The sequence below is a fragment of the Geotrypetes seraphini genome, chromosome 4, assembly GCF_902459505.1.
Source record: "Geotrypetes seraphini chromosome 4, aGeoSer1.1, whole genome shotgun sequence".
Lineage (NCBI taxonomy): Eukaryota > Metazoa > Chordata > Amphibia > Gymnophiona > Dermophiidae > Geotrypetes > Geotrypetes seraphini.
Window position 1 is genome coordinate 233,200,610 of NC_047087.1, and position 21,354 is coordinate 233,221,963.

Sequence of the window (21,354 nt, forward strand, 5' to 3'; positions counted from 1 at the left end):
TAAAATTCCTTGATGAAATCAAGGACTGCTTTATGGCGCAGCTGGTTTAAGAACTGACAAAAGGTGAAGCAATTCTATATCTAGCTCTTAGTAGAGCACATTAATTGAAGAGGGAGCTAATGGTGCTGTGGCCGCTTGATAACAGTGATCATAACATGATCAGATTTGATAAAATCCCTGGAATAAGTTTACACAGGAAATCCAATACAACAGCATTTAACTTTAAAGAAGGAGACAATGATAACAAGAGAATGGTAAAATAAAAACTTAAGGTACAGCTGCAAAGGTCAAAAATATACATCAGGCAAGGATGTTATTTAAAAATACCATCTTGGAAGCCCAGACTAGATATATTCCATGTATTAAAAAAAGAGAAAGGAAGACCAAACAACAGCCAGCATGGTTAACGAGTGAGGCGAAGGAAGCTATTAGAGCTAAAAGAGAATCCTTCAGAAAGTGGAAGAAGGATCTGACTGAAAATAATTGTAAATAACACAAGGAATGTCAAGTCAGTTACAAGGTGCTAATAAGGAAGGCAAAGAGAGCTATTGAAAAGAAGATTGCGTGGAAGCAAAAATACACAGTAAAACTTTTTTATGTATATTAAAAGAAAGACGTTTAATGTGAGCAAGTGCAAAGTGATGCATGTGGGAAAGAGGAATCCAAACTATAGCTACATGATACTGGGGTCTATGTTAGGAGTCACTGCCCAGGAAAAGGATCTAGTATCATTGTTGAGGATACGTTGAAACCCTCAGCTCAATGTGTGGCAGCACCTAAGGAAGCAAATAGAATGTTAGGAAAGTAATGGAAAACAAAGATGAAAATGTTATAATGCCCTTGTATCGCTCTATGGTACGGCCACAACTTGAATATTGTGTGCCGTTCTGGTCGCTTTATCTCAAAAAAGGTATAGCGGAATTAGAAAGGTACAGAGAAGGGTGACAAAAATGATAAAAGGTTTGGGACACCTTCCCTATGAGGAAACTAGCAGCTAGGGCTCTTTAGCTTGGAGAAGAGACGGCTGAGGGGTGATATGATAGAGGTCTATAAAATACTGAGTGAAGTGGAAAGGGTAAATGTGAAATGCTTGTTCACTCTTTCCAAAAATACTAGGATTAGGAGGCATGAGATGAAGCTACTAATTAGTAGATTTAAAACAAACCGGAGAAAATATTTCTTCACACAACGTGTAATTAAACTCTGGAATTAGTTGTTGGAGAATATGGTGAAATCAGTTAACTTGGCATGGTTTAAAAAAGGCTTCGATAATTTCCTATAAGAGAAGTCTATAGGCCATTACTGAGATGGCTCGGGTCTGTACTTTTCTCATTGTGGAATTTGGAGATTGTATATACATCTATGCATTAACTCTATAAATCCCAGCATTATGAACATCAGTTACACAGTTTCCCTCTTTTGCTTTTTGGGGAAATCCACTGCTTATTACTAGGATAAGCAGCATAAAATATGTTTTACTACTTGGGATCTAGCTATGTACTTGGGACCTGGGTTGGCCACTGTTGGAAACAGGATACTGGGCTTGATGAACCTTCGGTCTGTCCCAGTATGACAATTCTTATGTTCCCCAAAAGAAGACCACTATGCATCCCCTCACAACCACAAACTTCCAGTCTTCTGTTCCAGAATTACATTCCCAATCACCTAGAGTCATGCCTTGTATGTGAAAGTGATTAAAATGTACCGGTATATATAAAAGAGCATCACACCCTATCATGAAATTGTCTCGAATATATCTCTATGAAAAAATGTATGTAACACATTGATCCACTGCTTCCATCCAAGCCTGGAGAATATATAACATTAAAATGCTGCTCTTAAAAATTCCAAAATAATTGAGTTTATCTACTTATCTTAATTCATGACGATACCCAATGGAGGGTTAAGTAACTTGCGCAGAGTAAAAGTGTAAACAATAAATTCATGTTTACCTGTTCTATGCTACTCAGGATTTTGTAGACCTCTAACATATCCCCACTCAGCTAATTCTTCTCCAAGTTGTAGAGCCTTAACCTCTCTAATCTTTCCTTGTAGAAGAGGTGTTCCAACCCTCAATTATTTTGGTCTCCTTTCTTTGAACCATTCCTAATTCTGCTATATCTTTTTTGAGATATGATGACCAGAATTACATATAATACTCAAGGTGAGGTTGCACCATGCTCTATAATTGCCTTATTTATTTGACAGCTATATTGTTTTCTTGTGCTTGATCATTTGAAAACTGATACATTAAAAAAAAAATTTTTTTTTGAAAAACATTAATTGCTCATTCTTTAACAGGTTACTTAAATGTAAGCTCCATTTAAGTGCTAAATTTATAAAACACTACCATCTATGTATGTAAATGGCAGCAGTGTGCTAAGCGCTATTCTATAATTTATGCATTCATATGGCTTAACGTACAAATGCAGATGAGTGAGGCGTAGGTGAACCGACTTGTATGTCCAGCAAGTAGATTGTGGACAGTGGCGTACTAAGGGGGGGGCGGGAGGGGCGGTCCGCCCCGGGTGCCAGCCATGAGGGGGTGTTCCCGGCCTTGCCGTTCATTCCCCCCCCACCACCCCCGAAGGACCGCTCGCCCCACTGACCTTCCTGCACCACCTGTGAAGCAGCCCGCAGCAGGATCGCGACTTCAGCGATACCTGAGCTGCTTGGGCGCTGCTTCCTGCGCCGCGGTCCCACCCCTCCTCTGACGTCAGAGGAGGGGCGGGAACGCGGCGCAGGAAGCAGCGCAGAGATCGCTGACGTCGGGATCCTGCTGCGGCTGCTTCATAGGTGGTGCAGGAAGGTCAGTGGGGCGAGCGGTCCTTCGGGGGTGGGGGTGGGGGGGACTGAACGGCAAGGCCGGGAGCATAGGTAGTGCTGCTTCATAGTGGTGCGGGGAGGCCAGGGGGCGAGCGGTCCTTCGGGGTGGGGCGGGCGGGCAGGCAGGCAGGCTTTCAAGGAGGAGGGGGGTGACAGACAGGCAGGAAGGCCTTCAAGGGGGGGACAGGCCTTCAAGGGGGGGCAGGCAGGCCTTCAAGGGGGGGACAGGTCTACAAGGGGGTGGGACAGGCCTACAAGGGGGTGGGACAGGCCTTCAAGGGGGGGAACAGGCCTTGGGGGGGTGCAGGCCTTCGGGGGGGGGGTGCAGGCCTTCAAGGGGAGGGACAGGCCTACAAGGGGGTGGGACAGGCCTTCAAGGGGGGTGCAGGCCTTCGGGGGGGTTCAGGCCTTCGGGGGGGGGGGTGCAGACCTTCAAGGGGGTGCAGGCCTTCAAGGGGGGGACAGGCCTTCAGGGGGGTGCAGGCCTTCAGGGGGGGTGCAGACCTTCAAGGGGGGGGGTGCAGACCTTCAAGGGGGGGGACAGGCCTTCAAGGGGGGGACAGGAAGGCAGGCCTACAAGGGGGGGGACAGGCCTACAAGGGGGGGAGGACAGGCCTTCGGGGGGTGCAGGCCTTCGGGGGGTGCAGACCTTCAAGGGGGGGACAGGCAGGCAGGCCTTCAAGGGTGGGACAGGCCTACAAGGGGGGGACAGGCCTTCAAGGGGGGACAGGCAGACCTTTAAGAGGGGACAGGCCTTTGGGGGGGACCCTGGTTTAGAAGTACACGGAGGGAAGGGGGTGTTCAAAGAGACGTGCATATGCCAAACTTTGGGGGGGAGGAAGAAATAATGGGTCTGAAAATAGAGGAGAGGGAGAGAGATGATGGACCATGGGATTTAGGGAGGGAAGGAACAGAAAGGGAGAGAAATTGGACACAAGGGATGGTGTGGAGGAGGGATAGAGATACTGGATAGGAGGGTAATTGGGAAAAGAAAGGGAGAGATGGTGGACTCGGGTGGTGGGGAAAGAGGGAGAGATGCCGGATGAAAGGGTAGTTAAGAAAAGGTGGATCTGTGGAGGGAGATGAAAAAAAGGAAAGATACCAGACTTCCTGGGGAGGGAAGGGAAATGGAAAGGGAGGACAGAGTTGGCAGATGGATGGTTAGCATGCAGAAAGAAGAAAGAAGAAGACCCCAAGTTATCAGAAGAAAACCAGAGCCTTGGACCAACAAGATTTGAAATATAACCAGACAACAAAAGGTAGAAAAATTAATTTTATTTTCTGTTTTGTGATTATAATATGTCAGATTTGAAATGTGTATCCTGCCAGAGCTGGTGTTGGACTGCAAACGTGAGCTAGGATTTAACAGAGAGAGGAAAAGTCCTTTTTGTTTCTTTATTTTATTTACACCACAGCGCCAGTGTGATTAGGAGAAGCCAAAGGGGGTGAAAAAGGATAAAACCCACCAGGAGTTTTGAAAAAAATCACCCAACTGGGCAGGAAAATCGAATTGAAAAACCAATTCAATAGGCTGAATCGAATCAAAATTTTTTTTCCTGAATCTGGCAGCATTAGTTTGCGCTACTGTCTTAGACTTTAGGACCTGGGATTGGGGAGAGATGGCATCCTCAGTACTTTATAATGCAAGTGAAACGAAGATTTGGTCAGACTTTTGAAGGGTCTGCAGAAAAAAAAATATTGTATAGGCCGGGGACATGAGACAGCAGGAAATGGGAACTTTTCTTCCTTCTATTTTTGTGAATGGAAAGGCTGAGGATGTCAGAGAGGTCAGTTAAAATATGTGCTTTATAAGAAAATATAATAATGTGTTTTATAAAGTTTATAGCATAGCTGGCCTACCCAGTGAGGTGTTCCTAGTGGTGGTGGCGGCAGCGTGTCAATGTGTTGAGAGGAAGAGGTGGTCTGGGAAATTCTGCTGAGCAAACTCCGGGCCCATTTCCACCCCCCAGTTAGTCCACTCCACTCAACTGGTTCACACACTGAGTGGGTCTTTGGGTGTTGTTTTGGGATCTCTTCCAGTGGTTTATCTCCTTCTGGTCCAAGGAAGGAAACTTTGTTATCCTTAGCATTGACCTACAGAATATGTTTGTAACAGCGCTGCTTGTGTGGCATTAGGCTATGTAGTGATCGAAAGAAAAAAAACAGACCTTTGCACATTTTTGCACTATATGGTGGGTGTATGAGGAGATTCACATTTCCTGCACAGCTAAGTCCATGTGAAGTTACCTTGTGCTGTATTTGACATCTAGCAAGGTCTCTGTTTGAAAGGAAAGATCTAAACTTAAAAATGAAGTGGCCAGAAGTTATGGTAAAAGCAGATAGTGTAGCTGGTTTTAAGAAAGATTTGGACAAATTCCTGGAGGAAAAGTCCATAATCTGTTATTAAGACATGGGGGAAGTGTCTGCTTGCCCTGGATCGGTAGCATGGAATGTTGCTACTCTTTGGGTTTTGACCAGGTATTAGTGTCCTGGATTGGCTACCATGAGAATGGGCTACTGGGCATGATGGACCATTGGTCTGACCCAGTTAGGCTATTCTTATGTTATGTTCTCATCTGTAGGGGCCTTTGTTTTCACTTCTTATTTTAATGTATTTTTTTTCTGGGAACTTATCAGTGTTTTTTATAATGGGAACAAAAATGGAAGAGAATTAATGTGTGTGGGATGAGGGGGTAACTAATTTCTTCAGCTAAATAATTCAATCCACCTCAACCAGACATAGGAGAACTCACGCACCATTCACACACCCTCCAACCAAAAACGTCAAAAGAAAAAAACTGTTCGACAACCTCCTAGCCATTCGAGCTGCAACACTCGACCCCCAACTCTACAACCAATTGACATCGACCACAGACTGCAAAACCTTCAAAAAGAAATAAAAACCCTTCTATTCAAAAAACACATAAAACCGAACTAACACAATCAGAACTGTCCCAAGCATCACCTGCAACTACTCCATATGTACTTCTGATGTCATGACAATTCAGACATAATTTATGTTATGTTATGTTTGGAATATAAGAAAATTTTCACTGCCTGTTTCTATTCTGACCATTTATTCCGTTTCATGGTCATTACAAAAAAATATTTTTTTACATGGGGGGGGGGGGGGTGTCAAAAAATGATGGGCCCCGGGTGCCACATACCCTAGGTACGCCACTGATTGTGGAATAAAAGTACATCTGTTGAATGAAGAATGATTTTCACTACTTTCCCAAGTCCCTGAGGCAGCCGCAGAGGTGAAACTTGCAGTGTCGGATATTTTTAAGGGGAGCATTATTGCATCTTTTGCTGCAGATATCTACTTTATTGAAGATGGTTACACATGTCAGAATTTAAGTTGTGTATATGAAATGTGATAGTAGTAATTAATATTTTTGAGCACTTATAGTCACTAGTTGGTTTGGAGTTTACCCAATGAAAGAGAAACTAGTGCTTTCACCTTCATAACAGCTAAATCTGTCAGTAAGGCGTGGCTTAGGAGAGTTTCATATCTGAGGGAGTCTCCATTTTCACCCACCTTTAACCACATTACATTTATATATTACTTGTTTGCGACCATTTTTACCCTGGTTCCTTTTGGGTATAGTTGAATTAGATTACCACTTGCTTTTGGGTTGTGCATTTTTTGTGCTGTTTCACAGCGTTCTTTAATTGACATATGCAAAGGTCTCATTTATGCACAGGAGCCAGCTCTGTGGGTGCTTCAGCATCACTTTTTTTTTTTTCTTCTTTATTCATTTTTAATCTCTCAACAAGTGTACAAATTAAACCATACCTATACATGAAAACATCACTTGTATATCTAATATTGAACAAAGTCCTTGACTGTGTTTAGGGAGAGGTAATTTCTATAGGGTTTAGCAACCCCAATCATTTTGAAAAGTTGGCTCCTATGCATTTAGGTGTGCATACTTATGCAAGTCATAGACTTGGTATTAATGCATATGCCTAAATGTAGATGCACGAATGTGGATTTATGCTAGTATTCTATATTGGAATCTGGGGGCCCAGATGCTGCTATAGAATAGGCACTCTGTGCTGCATTGAGGTGCATAAAAGGAGGAGTCCAGTTATAGAAATGCCCCCTAAGGGAATAATTCTATATAGGACACAACATTTACATGTTGCTTATGCATGCACATATGGGCATAAATTCCATAATTTCAAACTAAGCACTATTCTATAAATATGTGCATGTATTATATAGCATGGAGGTAGATAGAGTCTGGGACTCACAATTACACATATAATTTATAATATGCTATAAGTTATGCGTGTTTCTCAGCCAATTAGGTGTAAGCACTTACTCCAGCTCTATGGCAGTTGTTAAGTGTTCATACCTGAATTATGGATGCATATTTTTACTTTCATGCACCTATGTTCTTTTATAGAATTGGCTCCTACCAGGTGTCCTCTGCACATCCACTTAGTGACAGAATTACCTTCAACAGACTAAAGTGTAACTGCATTACTGTACAATAACATGCATTAAGGTATGTTATTTACCAGAGATTCTATTTTAAGCAATGGGACTTATTTTATATTAATGGTTGTTAATAGCATTAGCACATTTTATTTAATCTAGTCTTGAAATGTACTTTGCACGTTATTGATACTGTTTGCCAGTCCTAGTGCATGGTCTGTGCCTTTCATTTGTCTAAGGTCACACAAGGTCTAAAGAAACCAAGTTTGCTTAAACAATATTCTTTACTATATGACTTTGAATTTTAAAGTGTGTGCAGGCTGGAAGCTCCTTTCATGTCACTATTCAGCTGGCAGTGGTAAATGTTTTTTTTTAAACACTGACCATGACCAGCTAAATTAGCCCCGAATATTCAGTGCCAGGCCATGTGCAGGCATCAGCACGGAATATCCGTGGCTAATTGTCCCAGTGCTGGCTGCCGTAGCTTATGCAGGTCCCAGCCAATATTCACCTGGGGTTTGCATAAGAGTTATGTGGGTCCTAAGCTAATGGCCAGGATCCACATAACAAAAAAATATGCAGATTCCCTCCAATCCTGATCCCCTCCGCCACACAACCCCTCCTACCCCTTCAACATGTAGGATTACACCCACCCCCAGACCTACCTGCAAACCCTGGTATTCCTGCAAAGGCAATGGAGGCAAGCATTAAGCCCATTTGCTCCCACCCCTTGTGGCTGCCTTTCCAAAATGGCTGTCATGCGATACTACCAGAACTTTGTTTAAATGGGCTGCTGTAAGCAAGTAACACCACATTTTCATGCTACCATTACTTTGAAAGAATTCACTAATCTAAGTCTTACATCATAGGGCACTTCTTCTCCCAGATCAGCCTCCATTAGAAATATTTTTGCTATCTTCTCACAAGGTCCATGTAGTATTCTGCAGATCAGAGGAAATTCTGTATCTTTTAATTTTGACCTTTCTGAAATGGAAAACAGAAGTGGTATTTTGAAAGGCACTGTTTTTCTGAAAACTAAAAGGGAAATTATTTTGAAAAAAAAAAAAAAAAAATTATAACTATTACAGTAGTACTGCTTTGTAATCAATATTTACTTGATCATTAAGCAGATGTGTATTTATTTTCATTGTTCATAGTATATTAGAATAAAATAAAAGTATTTATATAGAGCCCTATTTTACACAGAACAGAGAGACTGGAATTGTAAACTGCCCTATTACATACAGTATATCACATAATTGAGTCATCCAGGCTAGGATGTGTTCAATTCCGTTGGTATTTCTGAAAAGGATCTGTTGACACACATCATTTTCTAAAATCCCTGCAAGCGTGCACATGTTTTGTTGGCACATACAGCAGGAGCAGCCATTTTACTAACATACACGTGGAAAAAATGAATGTCAGGATTTGCTGGTATTTGCATGTGGCAATTTCACATCTTTCACATGTAAGTGATGTCACTTCCATGTGGAGCTGTGCCATTTTACAAACATAAACCTTTCAGTGCTGTCAGTTTAGTATTGACTCCAAATTCTGTATATAGTGCCATTTCTGTGTGCAAATCAACATGCACAACTTACTTGTTTAACGAGTTCAATCGGTGCTGATAACTGTCAAAACCTCATAATTGGTGCTAAGTGGAACTAATTAGAAGTTATGCGCACAACTTGGTAAGCACATTCTATACAGTGGTGCAAGACAGTTCTAGTGCATGAATTTGAAAAGGGGGTGTGGCTAGACGAGAAGCAAAGGCAGATTTTGGGCATTCCTAAAAGTTAAGTACACTGATATAGACTATCAGTGCACTTAGCTTTATCGGTGCCTATGCTGTGTGCGGATATTCAGGCACAGGAATTTAGGCCTGATTTTCCTTGGCCTAAATGGGTGCAACTAAAATTATGACATGCACTGCTGCTAAATTGATGATTTGGTTTAAAGATCGATGTTGATATAGAAGGTATAAGTCTAAACATGTATTAAAGGATGACCTCCTTCTGGACACCCTTAAAACACCTTCTATCAAGAAATGTTCTTGTACAGACCCTCAGAAATGCCACCACGTGTTCAATATCTTTTCATAACACCTGGATTTACACATTGAATCCTCACCGGGTCACTCCTAATATTATTCTTTATGTGTGTTTTTATATATAACTTCAACCTTCAGTGTATAAAGTTAATAAAGTTATAAAGTTAATAAAGCATAATTGCTACTGTACTTAACTTTCGGTGGTGGTGGTAAGGGACAAGTATACCGACATGTTTCACCCTTAGGGGGTTTCCAGAAGGAGGTCATCCTTTAATACATGCACTGCTGCTAAGCACAATTCTATATAGTGCATATACCTTTTATAGAATCACGCTAAACACTTCTAATCGGTACAAATTTTCTGGTGCTATATATAGAATCGGGCCCTGCAATTTTATAAACTACATGGTATTAAGGAGAATTCCTTAACTCCTCACATAAAATCCTGGCCAAAATGAACACTTTTTAAAAACCTGTGTGTGCCTTTCAGCTGGTATGAAATCTGTTGTGCAGATTTTCCCCATACATGTGTATTCCCTTTATAAACTGAAGAATACTTGTGTAGATTTTAGTCCCATCCAATCCCATGTAACTAGCAGCTTTCTAAAATCCGTATGTATACTTGCATGTGATATGCACATGTAAATGCTGCTAGTTATACATGGATCTGTTTCTGAAATAATGGCCATATTGTCTGAACATATACAGAATCATTTACTAACACTGTGTAATGCCATTCTGGTGAAAATGCCAATTATTTGCTGCAGGACACATTTTAAACAATTGGCTCTATGGCAAGTAACATACGTTACCAGCATTAGCATGCATTGCTGATAAATAATCCTGTAATGGTGCTGATCTATCCATTGCTAAAGCACTAGAAGTTAGCTAGAGTCAAAAAAGAGAATCAGCTTTGGGTTATCATTATCACAAGGTAGAGAATGACACGGGACAAATATTTCCCCATCCCTGCGGGAACTCATTTTCCCATCCTGTCCCCGTGAGTTCTTTTCCTGGCCCTGCCCCATTCCTTCAAACTCTATTCTCATCTGCACAAGCCTCAAACACTTTAAAATCATAAGTGTTCGAGGCTTGTGCGGTGAAAGCAGAGCTTACAGGATTGGGACAGGAACAAAACTCATAGGGACGGGATGGGGAAATTGAGTTCATGCAGGGACGGGGACAAATTTATCCCCGTGTCATTCTCTATCACAAGGATCAGCTGTAGGAAAGAAATGATGGCAGTCTAAAGGAGGCCCTTATAAAAAGATATTACTTATTGAATAAAATATAGTATTTATTTCTAGCACAATCACTGACACATATATACAACAGTGAAAAAAAAATCATAATATTATACAGCAAGGAAATTATAATAGTTTCAAAAAGATTTGGGGGCCATTGATTGCATATTCTAATGATTAGACACCTTGGACACCTTTTTATTACATAGGACTATATTTAATGTGGGGATGGGGAGGTATGTTATGTGATTTAATGGGTTTATTCCTGATGAATGGGATGGGTGGGGGAGGTGTTTTTTATATGCATTTGACAATAATTGTTAGAATGTCAAGTGATTTGTATGAATTATCTGATTGAATATTGTACACTTGTTGCAAGAGTTAAAACTGAATAAAGAATTTTTTAAAAAAAATATTAAGCACAATAATATTATAAGTAACATACCACCAGATTCATGAACCAAATAAAGTGCAAATTCCTGTGGGCTGTTCTCAACCTGCAGCATTAAAAATAAATCAGTTTATCATACAATATGATCTTAAGGTTTATATTTTATTTACACAGACTATAATTTTAATAAAAGTTAATTTTATAAAGTGACTTACTCTGAATTTGTTAAGCAGCAGACTCAGCACTTGAGATGTAGTCATGGTGCTGCTGACACGAACATTGGTTACAGAACCATAAGCTGGTGTAAAGACAGATGTCTAGAAAGGAGAAAGACTTACGGTAATCAGAATACAGAAAAACTGTTGAACTATGCTATATGCAGAGGACATACATCCCAGGGTACTGAAAGAACTCAAACATGAACTTGTTGACCTGCTGTTAGTGATCCTGTCATTAAAATCATCTATAGTACCTGAAGACTGGAGGTTGGCCAATGTTACGTCGATTTTTAAAAAGGGTTCAAGGGGAGACCCAGGAAATTACAGACTGGCAAGCTTGACTTCAGTGCCAGGGAAAATAGTAGAAATAATTATAAAAAATAAAATTATGGACCATGTAGACAAACATGATTTAATGGGGTAGAATCAGCATGGTTCAGCCAAGGGAAATCTTGCTCAACTTCTTTGAAGATATGAACAAACATGTGGATAAAGGTGAGCCGTTTGATGTAGTGTATCTATATTTTTGGAAAGCTTTTGACAAAGTTCCTCATGAGAGGCTCCTTAGAAAATTAGTCATGGGATATGAGGCAATGCTCAGTTTTGGATTAGGTTATCGATAGAAAACAGAGGGTATGGGTTAAATGGACATTTGTCTCAACGGAAGAGGGTAAATAGCAGAGTGCTGCAGGGATCTGTACTGGTACCAGTGCTATTTAACTTATTTATAAATGATCTGGAAATTGGAATGACTAGTGAGATGATTAAATTTGCAGATGACACTAAGCCGTTCAAAGTTGTTAAAATGCATGCAGATTGTGAAAAATTGCAGGCAGACCTTATGAAACTGGAAGACTGGGCATCCAAATGACAGATGACATTTAAATGTGGCCAAATGCAAAGTGATGCACATTGGGAAGAATAACCTAAATCATAGTTACCAGATGCTAGGGTCCACCTTGGGGGTTAGCGCCCAAGAAAAAGATTTGGGTGTTATTATAGACAATATACTGAAACCTTCCGCCCAATGTGCAGGGGTGGTTAAAAAAGCAAACAAGATGCTAGGAATTATTAAAACTAGCACCAACTAAGTATACTGCTCGTATCTATTTGCATGCCCTGCTGACAAGCAGAACCTTAAACCAGAGTGTATGGTCATAAGGAAATACTGATACATCATCATCATCTTTTTTCTTCCCCAGATCCTCCGATTGATCCTAAGGTAGAAGGCAGGCAAAGCCCATACACAGGACAGGGCTTTACCACCACTAGACACATCTACAAGAAAATATTACTGAGGTAAGAACCTAATTTTTCTTTCTACTGCAATGTATTTAGTGGTCCTGACCAAAGCAGTCTCCAGAGTCTTGGGTGGGTCTACTGAGCCTGCTTTTAAGATGGAGGCCCTGAAAGTGGTGTCCTTCCCAGCTGCTACATCCACCCTATAGAACCTGGTGAAGGTATGAAGGGTAGACCATGTAGCCACTGTACAAATCTTCTTGGGCAAGTCAGCCCAAGTCTCAACCCAAAAGACTGTAACTCCTCTAGTGGATTGTGCTTTCAATGTGATCAGTGGTTGTTTACCACTGCCCACATACGCAGAGGAAAATGAGGCTTTAGACCCCGGCCTCTCTTTCTTGGCATGACTTGTAAGAACAAAAAAGTGATTCAAAACGCGAAACTCGTTGGTAACTTCGAGGTACTAAAGAAGCACTTGCTTGACATCCAACAAATGCAACACTTTATCCTTTTTCTTAGATCCCATAGGGCAAAAAGCAGTTAAATGGACTTCCTGATTGACTTGGAAGGCCGAGACTAACTTCGGTAAGAAAAACAGGACCGTGTGTAAGGAAAGCCCTGCTTTCATGAACCTAAGGTACGGTTCCCTGCAAGAAAGTGTTATAACTCGGATATCCATTATGCTGATGTAATTGCCACCAAGAACACTGTCTTGACTGTAAGATCCAAGAGGTAAGCCACCCGTAAGGGTTCATATGGAGCAATACTGAGACCTTGCAATACGATGTTAACATGCCAGGAAAGAAAAGGGGAACACATTGGAAAGCACAACCGCAGAGCTCCTTTAATGAACTGGGCGACATTTGGGAGAGAGGCCAAGGAGTTTCGTTCCCCTTGGGCTTGGATACAGGAGGAACCTGCTACCTGCACTTTCAGAGAACCTACTGAGAAGCTCCTTCTGAAGCCCCTCCTGCAAAAAGTCAAGGACTACTAAAATTGGAGCTCGCCAGGGCTTTACATCCTTCGCCACACACACAATACTTAGAAAAGGCAGCCACCGAGTATGGTTTCTTCGCTCTGAGCAACATGGTATCCACCACATCCAAACCCTGCCCACTCAAAGAGCCATGCATTAAGCCCAAATTGTTCCAGATTCTCGATAGGGACTGGTCCCTGAGTGAGAAGATCCACTTGGATTAGGCCTTCGTCCCTCTGGAGACAAACTAGGTCCGCAAATCATGGTCTGCAAGGCCAATCAGGTCCCACTAGGAGTACCAAGCCAGGATCGATTGCAATCCTGTGAATGGCTCGACTGAGCATGGGCCATGGGGAAACACGTACAAGAGCTCGTTCTCTGGCCATGGTTTGACTAATGTCTCTAACCCCTTGCTTTTGAACTCATATCTTCAGCTGTAAAAATGAGGTATCTTGGTGTTCACTGCTGTGGCAACCAGATCCATCTATGGAGGCTCCCACTGCCAAACTATGGTTTTGAATGCCTGTGGAGACAGAAACCATTCTCCTGGGGTGAGAGTCTGTCAACTGAGAAAGTTGGCCTGCCAATTTTCCAGTCCTGAGATGTACATGGCCAAGAAAGCCTGCAAGTGAGCTTTTACCAACTAGAAGGAGCTAAGCTTCTAAGCGCAATGGGACACATCTGGTGGTGCCTCTTTGCCTGTTGACATATACTACTGCTATTGCATTGTCCAAGAAAACTCTTGATTACCTTGCCTTCCAGAGACTTCTCAAGCACCTGAAGTGCTAGATGAATGGGTCTGAGCTCCAGGCGATTTATGAACCATTTCTGCTGAGCCGGAGTAAAATGCCCCTATACTGGGTATCCATTGCAGTAAACCCCCCCCCCAACTGTAAAGGCTGGCATTTGTCGTTAGTATCTCCCAGAAGATGTGAAGAGGCATATGTCTGGAAAGGGCAATTGACCACAGCCACCATCACAGGCTGCTCTTCGATATAGGTAGCCAGGGTAGTGGCTGTTGTAGCGAGTCTGATGGAGGGGACCAGCGAGAAAGTGGAGAGCCTTGGAGAGGTCTCATGTACACTCTGACCCAAGGAACCACCTCTGTGGTCGCTGCCATTGACCCTAGGACCTGCAGAGAATGCCACACTGGACCTCTCTGAAAACAGCTCTGGATCAGCTCTGAAAACAGCTTCTGAAGCTTCAGTCTGAATGGCTGTGGAAAAAACACTTGGCCCAAGGCAGTGTTGGATAAGACTTCCAGGTACTCCAGGCGCTGAGTTAGTTCCAGCTGACTCTTCTTGAAGGTAACTATGCAGCCCAAACTCTGGAGGAATTGCACCACTCTCAAAACCTCTAACTTGCTTTCCACTGTGGAACGGAGCTCTGACGAGCCAATTGTCACAATATGAGTGCACCTGAATCCCAGCTTTGCAGAGATGCACTGCTACTACTACCATCACAATGGTAAAGGTGAGGTGATGTAATGAGGTCAAAGGGGAGTGCAGAAAACTGAAAACGCTGCTCCAGTACATAAAATCGCAAAAATCTCCTGTGGACTGGGAAAATGGGAATGTGAAGATAGGCCTCTGTCAGATCGAGGAAGGCAAGAAATTCCCCCAGTGCTAGTGCCGCTATGACTGACTGAACTGTCTCTATGCGGCCGGCTAGAGAGATCCCACAAAGTTCAGGCTATGGTAAAAAGGCTACTAGCTCTTTGGGCCAAAGAGCTGGTCCCGGACACAGACTTGGGCTTGGGCAGATACGCCGTATTCTTCATTGTGCCAAAGAAAGGCTCAGACTGAGATCTAGAATCAGTATGCAGTCATCTGAGCCCAAGTTTGCATCCAGGACTGGCTCTGTGGCCCAAAGAGCCAGTAGCCTTTTCACTGTAGCCTGAACTTTGAGGGCTCTCTCTTGCAGGCCGGAGATGTTAGAAAGCGGTTTGGCAAGGGGCACATAATTCAATCTTGTACCTCTCCCAGATTACTCCTAAAACCCAGTGGTCTGCACTAATCTGAGACAAGACTGACCAATGGCATGACATTATTGTGCTTTCGTAGTGGCTGGGGAGGGGCGAGAGCCCGAGGCTTGCTGTCTTTTGCCTGCACTGAATCTCTGATGTGATCCCTGAAAGGATCTTTGTGTCGACTGACCTCCCGAATCTGTACAAAATCTTCGGAAACCTCAAAAATTTGCCCAGACCCAAACTCTGGGCCATCCAGGGTTTGCTGTCTGGTAAGGACTTGGGGCAACAGTCTGTCACACTGGCCATCAGGTCATCTAGGCCCTTGCCAAAGAGTATCTGCTCCTGAAATGGAAGCCTACTTAGGATAGCTTTAGAGGTAGTATTTCCTGCCCACTGTCTCATCCAGAGCATCTGTTGGGAAGAGATTTCAAAGGTTGAGACCTTGCACATAATTCTGAAAAGATCATACAGAGCATCAGCAATATAATTCACCCCAGAGAGGAGCATTTGAGTATCTTCCCCATTTATCAGATCAAAGGCCTGAGACAGGCGAGTGTGACAAGAAGGTGCCACAAAGGAGGATGCAGCTGCTGCTTTAATCCCTAGGGCCAAAGCTTCAAATTGATGCTTGAGGAGTAAGTTCACTTTATGGTCCTGAGGATCCTTGAACATCATTTCTCCATCACAAGAAGGAGGTTTGTTTAGTGACCTGTGCCACCAGTGAATCCACTAGTGGCTTAATAAACAGCTGCTGGAAATCTGGTACCATCAGATACAGCTTGGCCAAAGTCTTAACCACTTGAAGGGATCCCCTCTGGCAACTTCCAGTGGTCAGTGATCAGATTAGTGATAACCGCATGTGAGGGAAAAAAATGCAGTTGGAGCCACAGAACTGTTCATAACTGAGCATTGGGAAGAAGCTAGTGGGACTTCCAGCTTTAACTCTTGTAGTGAGGTAGAAATAATGCTTGAAAGTGGAGAGGCCTTGAATAAGCAGTGTACTGTGGAGTCTTCCCCCTGATCCAGTGTTGCCACCACCTCTTGACCCCTGTCATCCTGCACAGAAGCAAACTGCCAGGGAGACTTCATGCTGGGATAAAAGCAGCATGGAATCAGACTTGCTACCCTCCCAGTCCATGACAGACTGAACTTCTTGGTCCAAGTCTGTATTCTCATCTGATAGAGGTGCCTGTTGAGGGGAGAACCCCTGCATCATCACCACCACTGGTGCACTGCTAATAGATGCTAAAGTCCTTTGGCAGCTCAAATAAGCATTCCAAATCAGGCTCACAAAATCTGGTGTGAAGCCTGGTACTGTGGGACCCTCTGACCGCGACAAGGACTCTCTGCCAGTCCTCCTGGGATCCGCAGCCCCCACGCAACTGCACTTGGCCAATAAAGATTTGGAGGGTCCTGGAAGGGTCTCTTCCCCTGGGGACATTCTTCTTGCAGATCCCCAGCCCCATTACATGCAGGTTATGGATTCTCCTTGGCTGGCCATCCAGTGTAAACCTGGCATGATATAGGAGTAAAAGGGCCTGAAAAGTCCATCCCAATCAATTTTGAGCAAAATCAAGGGGTGTTGATGCAGATGGAGGCTTCAGAAAAAAAAGAAAAGAAAAGATTGTTTAAAATTCAAGATGGCCGCTGCCAGAAAAATCCCACAAAAAATGGCCCATGGAGACCTCATTGAAGGAAAAAAAAATCACAGGGAAAGGGGTTTTGGAGAAGGGGGACCTCGGCTTTGGGGTTAGAAATCATCAAAATCAACTTTTAGAGGACTCCCCCTTCCTCCGATTTTCCCTATAAGTTTTAATAGCCTTACTCCCTGTGCCATGTGGTGCCTACCTGCTTCAGCATAGGATTTCAGCTAAAATTAAAGGGAGAAGACATCTGCCTCAAAGATTCACTTGATGAACATAGGTCTTCTGGTTGCCAGTTGGACCGAGGCCAGACTGAACCTCAACCCCCAAAAAACGCAATGCGAAAGGGAAGAGAACACAGCCAGCCGACTGTTAGTTCCAGCTGAGTTGGGAAGGAGCCCACACAGCCTGTACTCAAGCTCCTGAATCAGGATGCGAGCAGCTACACAGGGGACAGCCCTTGAGCTCTAAAAAATACCAGTAGGCTGGCTAGCTAGGTGTCCCCGAGGGGCTGATCCTGCTAGCATCAGACTTCTGCTGTGAGAGTCTGCATCTTCTCCCAGGCAGAGATCTCATCAAAAGGGAACATCTGGGCACCGAGCCTCCAAAAATCACTGAGCAAAAATACCCCAAAATAATAAAACAGCAGAGCAGAGCAAAAACACTTTGAGCAACTTACTTGCAGAAAACAAGGGGGACAGAAGCAGCTCCTTGGGAAGGAGGAAGGGTTGGAAAACATGACTGATGGCTGTCTGCAAGCAACTTGATGGTTGGGATGTATGACCCTAGTGTTCAGGACGACCACTAGACACATTGCTCTAGAACTGTGCATTATTGAGGCTGTTTCTGGCAGCCTATTTAAGGTATATTGGCACTTTATGGATTTCTCAGATAAAATGTTTTGCTGAAAAATCACCCAAAGTCAGTTCATAAAAGCATCACGTGCACCTCTGGAAACACAGCAGGGATTATATCTCATACATAAGCTTCCTAAGATATTTATAATCTAGCAGTAATATCCACCCACAACTTTTTATCAAACAGCCAAACACATCAGCACCAATACCTTGTGATTATAGAAGTGACCATTAATTGAAAATCGGTGACGTTTTATCTTCTGTACTTCACCAGGACTGCGAGCATTAGTTCTCCTTTGTACCATGAAACTAGCATCACTTTTTGTTCGCATTAGCTGAGGAATTTCCTCTTCACAGGAGTCTGCTGTGTGAATGAAAGTTACATAAAAATTAGCACCAGTACATTGGTAGAAAAACTCTAATACCAAATAGAGAAAACGTAAATTATTATATAAATTGACTGCTGAGAATGAATAGAGCAAAGATGTAAAATATTTCATATGCCATCTTTCATCCAACAGTTGAAGAAAGCAGCATTGTTAACATTTTGTGTTATTGTAGTTCGCATTTAAAACAAAAGCATTGTAATTTTTGAAATCCTGCAACTATACCTTACATAGTCATTCTACAATTATACATAATGGTGCCCCATGATGGCATCATATTGTAGTATGAACTGATAATCCTGGAAGAGATATATAAGAATGATTGTAAAAATGCAGTGCTGGCCCTAGGTAAACCTTAGGTCATGCAGCCCCCTCCATGGATAGCCCAAAGCTCTATCACCCTTAATTAGACATTCCCTCTACCCCTTCCCCAAAGTGGTCATCTTTCCTTTCCCTCTAACCACTTCCACCCAATTGAGTAATGTAACATCTCATCTTCCCTTCCCTCAACCTGCATTCAGCATTTCCCCCTCACCTTCCCTCCCCCATTTCTTGGCCACTGCCCTACCTCCTTCTGCACTGGCCACAAACTTAAACAAGACTGAATGCTGCACAAACCCTGTAAGCACAGGCCCACACTCAAGTGCTGCTATGTCCTGCTTTGAAGCAGGACCTTTTGATGCCATCAGTTGGGCGCCTATACACATTGGTTGGAGCGACCTATCTTCCGCTGAATATCAGCAGCTCATAGTTACATGTTCCTGGCTGGCAATATAGCGCTGAATATAGGCCAGCTACGTGTCTTTATTAAATGGGCTTGAAATAGGCGCCTAGGTGATCTGTTATAATATCACTCTTTATACATGTACAATTGTATTATATAAAGTATGTAAGTACACTGTAAATCTTCCTCCCTTCCACACAAATTATGTTACTGGATACGCACAGACTGCTATTTTTCAGTGCGCCTAGTATTTATGTATGTGTGTACCCTACAGAATTTCATAATAGCTATTTTCCAGGTATAAAACCTACTGAACATGTGAAAAATGCCTTACAAAATTATTTCTATATACATAGACTACTAAGATATCAGAGAAAGGGCGGGACCGCAGCAGAGAAAGCAGCGCAGGGCTCAGAGAAGGGGCGGGACCGCCAGCAGAGGAAGCAGCAGGGCTCACTGGCATCGGGAACCAACAGTAGGCTGCTTCTCCGTGCGGGGGGGGGGCTGGGGGATGAATCGGACGTCGGGGGTGGTGCGAGCGGTCCTTCAGGGTGGGGGTGCGAGCGGTCCTTCAGGGTGGGGCATCAGGCTTTCAGGGCTGGGGGATGAATCGGACGTCGGGGGGGGGAACTATGTAAAAAAAAAATTGTACAACGCGCTCACACATATAACGCACATGATTATGCTCGGTTTGTAAAATCGTGTATAACGCGCGTGTTATATGCGTGAAAATACAGTAAATGTCTTTGATGTTTTTCTTCTGTTATTGCATCACGTTGCACTTTGGGGGAAGGGGTTTAATATACAGAAATAAATAAAAATCCAAAATCAGTTCAGGATTTTGATTAGGACACATTAGTGGCATGGATGGAGCAAAAACAGGGATGCATTTGTAATCATCATTTTTATTTAAACTGGTTTGATCATTTTACTTACTTATGTCTGATTTCAGACTTATTGCAGAGTTTACTGCATTATTATTATTAGACTCCTTCACTCTGTCCTTGCTTTCACATCTGTAAAATATTAACATTTGATTATGAGGAAATTATAATATTATACCAAATACTAGTCTTTAAGCCCGTTACGTTAACGGGTGCTAGAACAGATGTCTGTCTGTCTTTCTTTCTTTCTGTCTCACTACCTCCTGCTGTATTTCTCTCTCCCTGCCCCCCTTTCTCTGTCTCTCTTCCTGCCCCTGTGTCTTTCTTCCTTTCTTACTATCTCCCTCCCGCTGTTTGTCTGTCTTTATTTCTGTCTCTCTCCCTGCTCTATATGTAACATCCCCCCCCTTCATTTCCCTGTGCAGCAGCATTTCCCTCTCCTGACCTCACTTCCCTGTGCAGCAACAGAAGCAGTATTTCCCTCTCCGTCCACTTCATAAGAGACCTGACCCAGGGGCTTCAAGGTAAAATAACATTGTTTGCCGATGACGCCAAACTATGTAACATTGTAAGTAACAGCAGACTGCGAGACAGTATGACGCAGGACCTGCTTTTACTGGAGCATTGGTCCTCGACCTGGCAGCTGAGCTTCAACGCTAAAAAATGCAAGGTCATGCACCTTGGCAACAAGAATCCGTGCAGAACATACACATTGAATGGAGAGACCTTGGCAAGGACTACAGCAGAACGGGATCTGGGGGTGATCATTAGTGAAGACATGAAAACTGCCAATCAAGTGGAGAAGGCTTCATCCAAGGCAAGGCAAATGCTGGGTTGTATCCGGAGAAGCTTTGTTAGTCGGAAACCCGACGTCATAATGCCATTGTACAGAACCATGGTGAAGCCTCATCTGGAGTACTGTGTACAATTCTGGAGGCCACATTACCGTAAAGATGTGCTGAGAGTTGAGTCGGTTCAGCGAATGGCCACCAGGCTGGTCTCGGGGCTCAGGGATCTCTCGTACGAAGAAAGGCTGAACAAATTGCGGCTATACTCTCTCGAAGAACGTAGAGAGAGGGGAGACATGATTGAGACGTTTAAGTATATCACTGGTTGCATCGAGGTAGAAGATGATATTTTCTTTCTTAGAGGACTCTCGGCCACAAGGGGGCATCCGCTGAAAATAAAGGGCGGGAAGTTTCATGGTGACACCAGGAAGTACTTCTTCACCGAAAGAGTGGTTGACAATTGGAATGAGCTTCCGGTACAGGTGATCGAGGCCAGCAGCGTGCCAGAATTTAAGAACAGATGGGATGCTCATGTCGGATCTCTAAGAGGGGATGGGTCATCAGAGTGCGATCTCTCAAAGGGTAGCTAGGGGGGTCGGTCAATAGAGTGGGCAGACTTGATAGGCCTTGGCCCTTTTCTGCCGTCACTTTCTATGTTTCTATTTACCTTCCCCTATAGGTCCCTGTGCAGCACCATTTCCACCAACACCCC

The 21,354-nt window shown here is 43.2% G+C and overlaps 1 protein-coding gene and 1 long non-coding RNA gene across 5 annotated transcripts in view; one reads left to right on the forward strand and one right to left on the reverse strand.

Moving 5' to 3' along the window:
• Positions 1-21,354, reverse strand: part of RASSF4 (Ras association domain family member 4) — a 276,069-nt gene that overhangs the window by 18,850 nt on the left and 235,865 nt on the right. For 3 of the 4 annotated variants that reach the window (XM_033943459.1, XM_033943460.1, XM_033943458.1), the window contains exons 5-9: positions 19,907-19,986; positions 18,070-18,224; positions 11,174-11,275; positions 11,013-11,064; positions 8,136-8,257 (exon numbers count right to left, since the gene is read on the reverse strand). In XM_033943459.1, the coding sequence (XP_033799350.1) occupies positions 8,136-8,257; positions 11,013-11,064; positions 11,174-11,275; positions 18,070-18,224; positions 19,907-19,986 (511 nt within the window). The remainder of the gene's footprint in view (positions 1-8,135; positions 8,258-11,012; positions 11,065-11,173; positions 11,276-18,069; positions 18,225-19,906; positions 19,987-21,354) is intronic. The other variant, XM_033943461.1, reaches the window with a different exon arrangement.
• The window catches only part of LOC117359960, a 45,817-nt gene continuing 31,702 nt past the window's right edge, over positions 7,240-21,354 (forward strand). The window contains exons 1-2 of the long non-coding RNA XR_004539328.1: positions 7,240-7,343; positions 12,379-12,475. This is a non-coding gene — a long non-coding RNA (uncharacterized LOC117359960). The remainder of the gene's footprint in view (positions 7,344-12,378; positions 12,476-21,354) is intronic.